Raw genomic sequence first — 10,088 nt, forward strand, 5'->3', positions numbered from 1 at the left:
TAATGTTATGGGCTTATTCTTAAAAGACAAGACGAAGTTAAGCAAGTTGTTGAACGATGTTGTTTTGTTGGTGCTGTTTGGGTTGTTGAATATTGATGAATGGTTTTAGAGTTCAAAACAAATTTTGTAACAAATCTATATTTTATTAATTCAGAAACCTAATAAAAATGGTTTTTCTTGTCTTGTCAAGAAATTTATACGAAATCCTTCAACAACTGTCTTAATTTATTCTTTCTTTGTTTCTATTAGTGTGTAATCTTCACCTAGAAGAAAAGCATATGTGATCTTTAATTCAGCATGCTATAGATTCTAAAAGAAAAGCATATCTGATTCATAACACCTTTCTCTGTATTCTGTTGATTCTAAAAGAAATGACTTATTCTTTTTGTTATTTTGCAAGCTACAGCGTGGTGCCTAATTTATGATTTGTTGTACAGGAATTAAAATCACAAAGAATCCATTGCAAAATATTACCTGAACTATTAAAAGCAATACAGAACACTGTGGATCCGAAACAGAAGAAACTAGCTAGGGGTCGTTGATAGAGTAACCAAAGAACAGAAACCTGCCATGGGAAACGGTTCAAGTGTTTCTCGGGAACACGAGGAATGGAGACGACTCACTGATGCTGCTGCTAAAAGAGAAAAGGAGCTACAAGAAACAATAGATAAGTTTCAGGTTTGATAGTTCTTAATAATAAAGGAATAAGAAATTGTACTCTACATTTTAAGAAGCTTACAAGCTGTCTGTCCCTTTGGTATATTATAGGAGTCTGAGAGAGAAAGGCGTTTACTCATCGAGATGTTGACGTCAAATCTTGTATGGTTTAGATTTTGGTTGTTGACATAAGAAATCCACCACTTATGTACTTTATAAAGACTTTTTTCACTTCATTCTTTCCTGTTGTAGGAGGATACCAAGAAGAAGCTAATTGTCTCTGATAGTAAGGTTCGCCAATTGGAAAACCGATTACATGAAGAGAGGCTGACCACTGCACACGGAGTAAAGGTAGACTGGTAACTCTTTTGTTTGGTTACTCCAGAGACACCTATAGTTGTACTCGATTATGAATTACATCCTTACAGTTTAAAAGTTTGGGATCAAGTTTCTATATCATATAAGAATAATTAATCAAGTCATGTCTCTATACTTTAAGCATTTCTAGTCAATTTCCTATACTGTTGACATGTTTTTTAAATCAAGTCCCTTTGGTTAAACGATTTTGCAATGAAGCTCCTATACTGGATGATAAATCCCTGTTTTTCTCTTGAAAATTTCGGTACAATACAGAGACTTGATCGCAAAAGTTTTATAGTAAAGAGACCTGTTAAAAAATGTTTGTCAAATATAGAGACTTAACTAAAAACATTTAAGTTATAGGGACTTGATTAAAATTTATTGTATAATATATGGAATTAATTACAAAGTTTTAAACTATATGGATCTAAATGAAACTTGAGGGAAACTATGGGCACCTCCAGATATATTAAACCTTTTTCTTTTTGTTGTTTTTTTATGGCACACTCTTAAACCTATTCATGGTGAGTATCATGTTGCCTTTATCATGTTTTGTTTAATATTTAGCTGAACATACATGGTATTTCATGGAGCAGAAAATTGGAGAACTTGATCAGGAAAAAAGAAGATTAATGAAAGACCTTGAGAGTGAAAAGGTAGGTATCAGAATGTTTTAATAGAAAAGTTTTTTTTAGTTAAATTGTGTATGCTTTTCGCACATGCATGTTGGTAACGTTATTGATTTATTTCAATGAGACTGCAGAGGAAGCCTCTCTATTTGAATCTAAGAAATTTCATTGCCATTGTTATTAGGCAGCCCGAGAAGAAGCACTCTCGAAGGTTTCTGTTCTTGAGCTTCAGATAAATTCTGCAATGCAAGATCTTGATTCAGAGAGGCGGAGGTTAAGAGGTGCCAGGGAAAGGCTAAAGCTTCAGTAAGGCATTATTTCTTGTTATTTATTATAATAATGGGATGTGTATGATTTGAAAATTATGTTGAATGAGTAAAGACGATCATCTTATTTTCCAATGTAGACTCAAGTTACAATACTTCTTCCAGCTTCTTTGTTTCTTTTTCATTGCATTAACAATTTGTGTCAAGAGTAAAATTTGATAAGAATAGGAAATTTTAACTAGAATCATCATAAATAGTGTATACTTTCATAGGTTTTGGTTGGATTTTCTTGAACTATTCTGAAAAACGGAAATGAAATGTAATGGACATAGAAATAGACATAAAAAAGGGGATTTGGATCCTCTAAAGTTTGAATTTCACTTTAGAGGATAAAGTTTGATCTCTCACCTTTGAATGGTTTCTCTCTCATATTTTCTCTTAGTCCCACCTATGAAATAAATGGTGAGAGATCAAACTTTACCTTCTAAAGTGAAATTCAAACTTTAGAAGATCTAAATCCTAAAAAAGGGTAGGGTTTGGGGAGCCTTATTTAGTGAAAACTTCAGAGTTATTGCTACTTAAAAACAATTGTTCTATTTATACACCCTTCCTCTATCAATAATTGACACAAAATTATAAGGTTCTATTTCTATAGTTCTTGACTACTAATTTGAGAGCTATGATCTTAGCCTAAACAACAATGCAGGTTTCTGGATGATTAATTGTGTTGTCTTGATTAGAATATGCACTACTAAACATTTCTTTTATATATACACTCTACTCTTACTCTGTTATTTCAATAAAAATTTCTTTTATATATACACTCTACTCTTACTCTGTTATTTCAATAAAAATTTCTGAATGCAGTATTCATAAATTGCTTCTGTATAATAGTCACTTTACATGCTGATTTACACCTCCGCTTCATGATGCAACTTCTTCACCTGCATCTTACTTCATTGTGATATTAGAATTTTAGACCACTAATGTTCAACTTCATTGTGATATTAGAATTTTAGACCACTAATGTTCAACGATGTTATGTAGGGAAACACAACTTCGGGCATTTCATTCAACATGTGAGCGAGCAATTAAAGTCTATGCAAAGAACTCTTGAAGACGAAGAGAATGGAGTCGTCAGTGGAGCCTCAGGCAGAGAAAAACAGCTTGCTGAGGAACATAGTAACAATGATGTTGTTAAGTATCTAAAGAAAGTGGGATACCACACCTTAAAAGCTAAGTGTTAAAGTCTGGTCAGTGGAGCCTCAGGCAGAGAAAAACAGCTTGCTGAGGAACATAGTAACAATGATGTTGTTAAGTATCTAAGGAAAGTGGGAAACCACAACTTAAAAGTTAGTTGTTAAGGGGGAAGAACCACTCTCCTTATATACAACATCAAGCATCCCATACTACTCGATGTGGGACTTTGAGCACCCATAATACCCAAGTCCCTAACAGATGTTAAGACAGGAATGGCTACTACTGTGCAGAAGCATGATGACGGAGATCAAATTCAAGCTTCAAGCAATGAAGCAAGTGTCATTGAGAAACATGACCCTGATAAAAAATGTGAAGAACACCGAAATACGCAAGAGGTGGATCAAGTTCAAACTTCAGCCAATGAAGCAAGTGTCACTGAGAAGCATCCTTCTGATATTACAAGTGAAGAATGCCGAAATGCACATGAAACAGATCAAGTTCAAACTTCAACCAACAAAGATAGTGTCACTGAGAAGCATCACTCTGATATTAGAAGTGAAGAATCCCAAAAGACACATGAAACAGATCAAGTTAAAACTTCAACCAACGAAGCAAGTAGAACTGAGAAGAGTCATTCTGATGTTAGAAGTGAAGAATGCCAAAATACACATGAAGACGACCAAATTCAAAGTTCAATCAATGAAGGAAGTGTCACTAGTAAGCATGATTCTGATATAAGAGGAGAACAACGCCAAAATACACGAGTTCAACTGTGCAGATCATGAACATGATGTTAGAGGTGGCTTTGGTTCTAATAGTGACGTTGGCACAGAAACATCCATGATAAAAGGAGATGCCAGAAGTACCAGCCAATTCTCAAAACTGAGAGTTGTAGAGATCGTAGTGAACAGAATATTGATTTGAACGGAAGTGTCCCACTGGACATGGACACTAGACAGTTTGATGAGGGTATAAATGCACAAGAAACTGAGGAGCATGCTCAAAGACCTGATCACAAAGTTTTACATTTATTGCTACCATATTCTCCTATAGAAACTGGTAAAACAACCAAGGATAACAAAGCTGGAGAAGCAGTTAGAACAGCTGACCTTTTAACTCCTGATGCTGCTGCAGCCGGACAGAAAGAACAGCAAGAATTTTTGCATCTGATTTGAGGGAGCAGTTTGGAGTTTCTGCATATGATTGTGACAAACAGAATGTATTTATATGGTTCATCTGACTCAGATACTACTAATATTTGTGGCAACAATGATAGAGTCAATGCAGAAGCTAGATCAATATCTTATAGAAACTCAGGGTAATTCCCATGGTGAGAAGAATCATAACCAGGATGGATGCTATGTACGGAGGTGATGAATCAACAGAAGAAAACTGGACCTCTTTTAAAGTTGGGGATTGTGTATATGTATATACATACCTACATATATACATACGCGGGTATGTACTTCAGAGATCTCATGTACATAAGTGATTAGTCTCTTCTCTCCCCTCGTAATTATATTATATGTAAGACACTTTACTGAATGTTATTGTCATTCATATAGATGTTAATCACTTTGCATGATTTTGTCAGGAATGTTCTATCAAAGCAAGTAATATGCTGAACGAGGCATACATGTAACAATAAACATGGCTACTTGACAGGGCATGTACCTGCTTTAAGAATCACAAAAGGAGGGCTTTTCTACTTTACGTGTCCTATTTGATTATGTTATAAGTTTAGACGGTTTTAGTAGTTTCCTATATGGGTTAGGAACACAACCTTCTGACTCTTTAAGCACTTACTATTACTGTAAAGCTTATATTAGTAGATAATCAAGTAAAAATCATTGTAAGCGTCCTTGAGCAATGTCCTAGCCTAGTGAGATGGCCAACTTAATCAACCTAAGTAAACTTTTTCCAATAAACAAAAAAACTAATTGTATAGGTGCAACACCAATGATATTGGATCTGAACAGCACGACTCCCAATAGTGTTTTGCAGCCGCCAGAGGTGTCATGGCAGCAGCCTTCCGGTGGAGAAGCCTTGCTACGGAAGCTGAGGTAATGTTGACGAAGGAATTTGATTGAAAACCTTTCCCACCCATGGAAAAGAATGGCACAGGCAGTTATTAATTATTAGTTTATTACCACTTCGTAATATATCTGGTCCTGGTTCATGACCTTTCCTTTTAGAAAGAAAGAGAATATGCTATTAACCTTTATGTATTCTTTTTTGCATATATTATTTTGTAATCTTAATATAAAACAAAAGCATATGCTAACCTTAACTACTATCTATACCATTGGATGGATTCCAAAACAAATGTATAATTTAAAGATAATTCTTGTTTGCATTGTTTTGTAAGCTAAAATCTCATGGATAATGTATGATTCATGGAACTAGCATGAGTCTAAAGAGTCCATTGAAAAATTTAACCTTGATCAGTTAGAAGAATTGCAGCAAATTTGTGGATCAAATACAAAGCCTGCCATGGGAAATGATCATAGTAGTTGCAGGGCTCAAGGAGCAGCCCTACAAAATCGAATAGATTGGCTTCAGGTTTGAAAGTTTTTATTCTAGAGTAGTATGAACCTTTTCTCTCTAGTATGAGAAGCTAACAAGTTGTTCCCATTCTTATATATTGCAGAGGTTAGTTAATGAAAGATCTCAGCAGATCAATACCTTGGAGTCCATGCTGGTATGGTTCTGCTTTTGGTTGTTAGCATAACACAGGCCACAGCTTACGCTCCGTGTAAGGAGATTTGTCCCTTCATTCCTTCCTTTCTGTTGCAGGGAAATGTTAGGCAACAGTTAGCTCTCTCTGATGATAAGGTTCGCCAGTTGGAAGCTGAGTTAAGCAAGGCGAAGCTGATCGCTGCGAATGGAACAAAGGCAATCAATCTGATATTTTGTTTTATTTTTTTAATTGACGCAAGCTGATTTGTTGTATTATTCTTCATAAACGCTAATTTGTGGAGCAGAAAGTAGAAGAACTTGAACAAGAAACAGGAAGACTAAGGAGAGAACTTGAGAGTGAAAAGGTAATGTTATTTATTTGCTTCTAGTGAGATTTGCAAAGGAATTCATTGATAATATGTTGCCACTTCAACTTTCTAATTGATTCTTTTTCTTTATTTTTCTATGTTATATTCTTCCTCCTTTGTTATGTTTCTCTATTCGAATGTCCTTGGCTGGCGAACGGAAAGCAACTGAGCGATCAGCTGCTTTCAACTGCTACTTTGTTGTTGGGGCTACAAGTGGAAATAAGACAACTTTCTAATGATGCTGTAACAAGAGAAAAAGAACTACAAGAAGCAACTGAAAAGCTTCAGGTTTGAAAGTTTTAATGCTAATTTAATACAAAACTAATAATCATATTTACAATCTAAGGACAGGTTTTGAATTGGAAATCCAATGAAGCAGGAAAAAAGAAAGAAAGAAAAGAAGAAAGGTACTCTTGCGGTAAGAGTTAGGAGAATAAGGTATCTTTAGATTGTATTGAATGTAATTGAACTATTATAGCTAATGTGGAGCAAAAAATGGCACATTAAAAATGAAATAGCACAGAATTATGGTTATATAAAATTTTGCAACATTTTCTATATATATATATAAATCGTATTCGCCTATCCTTTACAGCATGTAACATAGAAAAGTATTATGCAACTATTGGTTAGTGCTGACTTGATCTTATAGTTCAAGTTTTAAACACTATACTAACACTTGTTTCTCAAAAGTTTCGTTATAATAATTTAATTTACTGATGCAAGCATACTTGAGAAAGAGATGTTAATCAAGCAATAGGAATAGTAAAACTATTTGTAAACTATGGCATATATTCACAAGTTGACATTTAACTGCTCTGATACTGCACCTGTATCAAAATCTATTTAATTGACTAAAATGCTCAAACAATGATTCAAGAAATAAAAAATTCTCATGGAGCCTGAACCACATCAAGAACATGCTGCATTTGCAATTTTGCAGTCAACCTTAAAATTCTTCCACATTATTCTCCTTGCTTATACAAAGAATTGTGCTCCTTCATTTCCTACTTGGGATGATAAAGATCTGTCTTGAGCTCCCCATATGAGTTTTAGCTTCGAAGCGCATAATTGCCCCCATGGTGGATTTCATCATCTTAACAGAACAAAGAATAATCAGTCTAGATAAATTGATAACTGTCAAGTTTACTATAAGAAGCATAATGAGAGAGTACCATAATGCTAAAAGAATGTAGAAAGTAGAACATGTGTTGTATGAAAGATGAAACATCAACCAATGAAGCTAGAATTGTGTGCTATATCAACATATTTAATCAATTTAATTTTTTCACTAGAGTGTTGGAACTGAAGTTTTGCATGTTATGACTTCTAAATTAGAGACGAGAAATTCTATTGCAATTACTCATCTAAAATGGATGAAGTGCATGTCGTGCCAAGCACTCACATCACTTGCACTGGTTTTCATTGAATGCTTGCAATACCATATCTATGAGTTTCTTGCAACATTAAACTCTGCATCAGACAGAGATAAGGAAAAAGTAGGAGGCATATGGAAAAATTGAAATGATAAATAACATGAGAGGTTGAACAAATGCTAAAACTTACTTCAGTGCATCCCAATTCTGACCTTGCCTCATCCATGTATTACGATTCACGCTTCAGCCTTCCTATTGAGACAGTGGGATACAGCATTCAGACTCAGTTTCTCCACTTAACACCGGACAGTCTTTTATTGAAAGCCATTCAAGTTTTGGAAACCCATCAAAGTCATGAGGAATATGCCACTCTCGCCAGTGAGGCATTTCACGAAATGTCAGACTTGGAAGAGATCTGAAGGGTGTCCCCTCAACCTCATGACATGATTCAGTGTTGTTGTAAAACTCACCACCAATTCTTTCCCGCCTATCAAGTCTAAATACCACCAGACGCTGCAGAGCGGGTAACTGTCCCAATGAAGGAAGCTGACGACAATTCTTAAAACTCCTCAAACTCAATTTGGTTATATTGGAGTAGCAAGAAAGGCCTAACCAATCGGGGAATATTTCATCCCTATAACCATCAATTGATAACTCTTTCAAGTTTCTACCAGGATGTAACTCCTCAACTATATCTCTCTTTCAACATCAACAATACCAATATCAACATCTGGAAGCTCAATTCTAAAATGTTGATGTTTTGTTTCTTCGGTGATTTCGTTCACAACTTTTATTATTTTTTTAATATAAATTAAAGCCACTTGCGAATAAAATAATAATTTGATAAATAATAAAACATTGATTATGAAGAGCTCTTGTCTCCTCTACAAAACTTTAGTAAAAAGAATCATAATGAGATTTCAGGTATCGTTGTTTTGAATTATTTGTGGGAGTCTGAGAGAAGTCTCTTGTATGGATATATGTAAAAATATTTACACCTCTGCATTACATGTGTGTGAGTTCAATAAGGTTGTGTTGTCTCTAGTATGGATATATGTAAAAATATTTACACCTCTAGATTACATGTGTGTAAGTTCAATAAGATTGTGTTTGGGTGTTGTCTCACTATAAATAAGACATAAATATAGATACATAAAAATACATAGACATAAAAAGACACTAATTTTATACTGTATTTAATAAATTAGATAGAACAAAAAATTATAAATAAATTAGTGTCTCATGTTAAAAATTTGTGTCTCAACATTTTAAAAAAACACAAAATTTATGTTTTTAATGGATGTTTACGTATAACCGTGTCTTCTATTATTTTTATTTTAATAAATAAACATTATACATATACTTCTATGTATTTTTGTGTCTATTTTATTAGATATATATATATATATATATATATATATATATATATATATATATATATAAAACAAATGATACGTAAGAGACGTCCGCTATCAGTAATATGCAAAATCAGTCTTTTAAAAAAGTGTGATTATAATAGTAGTGAATCAGAAACTTTGTTCAAAAACAATCTTGTCAAAGCAGAAGGATTATTTACTAATGTGATGTTATTAATAGAATTGAAAAACAGCAGCCTAGTGTTGCATTGAAAACATATGAACGTTAAGAAAATAAAAAAAATTAATAATTGTAAAATTCATATTTCTTAAATATTTCATGATGTATTAGTATTTATTTTTGTCGTATTTAAATTTTAATATCTTATTTATTTTATTAAAAATTGAATGAATTAAATTAGATGGTTAAAAATCTAACTAAATTTATTCATCAATTAAGAGAAAAAACATTGTTATTTTCAATTAACGGAGTTATCAAAAAACGTTAACATATAAACAAAAAGTATTTTCAATTTCATATGTATCTTTTTATTCTCAGCTATATTATTCTTGTTCTGAAAAAATCATAAAAATAATTCTATTATTTGTTCCCATTTAACATTATTTATTATTTATTATTTATTATTTATTATTTATTACAATAACAATTATTTTCGTTACTTTTAATCATAAGTCATTAAATTTGTTGGTAATTCCTAAGGCTCATATTTATTTGTGCTAACATTAGTAGATTCTTCTCCTTTTTTTTTTTGTTTTGGACTAATAAAATGAGCTTTTCGTAGAATTTCCTAATATTTTAAATTATTATTGACACACAGTTCATTTCTGGGTATATAACCACATCATCTAAGTATATATTTTCGGCAACAAAAAGACTTCTCATACAAAAATATAAACATCACTCTATTGTCTATATATATCTTAAGTTCATCTGCCAAAAACACTATATGAAGTGAAGACAAGATCTGCCATAACCTGCTGCTGTTAGCTTTGACATCAAGAACTTACATTAGTCACAGATTTTTTTTTGTGACGCGTCTCACCAGCGCCTTCTACATGTATGATCCAGAGGTATAGAGGTTTAAACCCAACCATATCATAGAATTTTCGAATGCCATAATATATGTGGATCTTCCAACGAGTAGTATTTACCTATTATTTTAGATTGAATTTAAAA

General features: G+C 33.0%; 1 protein-coding gene and 1 long non-coding RNA gene across 2 annotated transcripts; one reads left to right on the top strand and one right to left on the bottom strand.

Annotated features, from left to right (window-relative positions):
- Positions 1–445: 445 nt before the first annotated feature.
- LOC112743953 (uncharacterized) lies at positions 446–5,045 on the top strand. The gene is made up of 7 exons (XM_025793397.3): positions 446–678; positions 769–819; positions 910–1,008; positions 1,614–1,673; positions 1,831–1,952; positions 2,960–4,570; positions 4,707–5,045. Exons 1-6 carry the CDS (start codon positions 571–573, stop codon positions 3,027–3,029), a joined length of 510 nt encoding a protein of 169 aa, XP_025649182.1. The 5' UTR covers positions 446–570; the 3' UTR covers positions 3,030–4,570; positions 4,707–5,045.
- Positions 5,046–6,911: 1,866 nt separating this feature from the next.
- On the bottom strand, positions 6,912–8,226 carry LOC140178885 (uncharacterized). The gene is made up of 2 exons (XR_011871867.1): positions 7,726–8,226; positions 6,912–7,255 (listed from the first exon to the last, which is right to left on the bottom strand). It is a non-coding gene; the product is annotated as an uncharacterized lncRNA (long non-coding RNA).
- Between the last annotated feature and the right edge of the window lie 1,862 nt (positions 8,227–10,088).

Source organism: Arachis hypogaea, chromosome 14 (assembly GCF_003086295.3).
Source record: "Arachis hypogaea cultivar Tifrunner chromosome 14, arahy.Tifrunner.gnm2.J5K5, whole genome shotgun sequence".
Lineage (NCBI taxonomy): Eukaryota > Viridiplantae > Streptophyta > Magnoliopsida > Fabales > Fabaceae > Arachis > Arachis hypogaea.

Excerpts from the sequence above, each read along its gene's own strand:
- LOC112743953 (XM_025793397.3), top strand. The coding sequence starts at position 571 with ATGGGAAACGGTTCAAGTGTTTCTCGGGAACACGAGGAATGGAGACGA. Across the intron at positions 679-768 it reads AAACAATAGATAAGTTTCAG|GAGTCTGAGAGAGAAAGGCG; the intron begins GTTTGATAGTTC and ends GGTATATTATAG. Across the intron at positions 1,674-1,830 it reads AAGACCTTGAGAGTGAAAAG|GCAGCCCGAGAAGAAGCACT; the intron begins GTAGGTATCAGA and ends CATTGTTATTAG.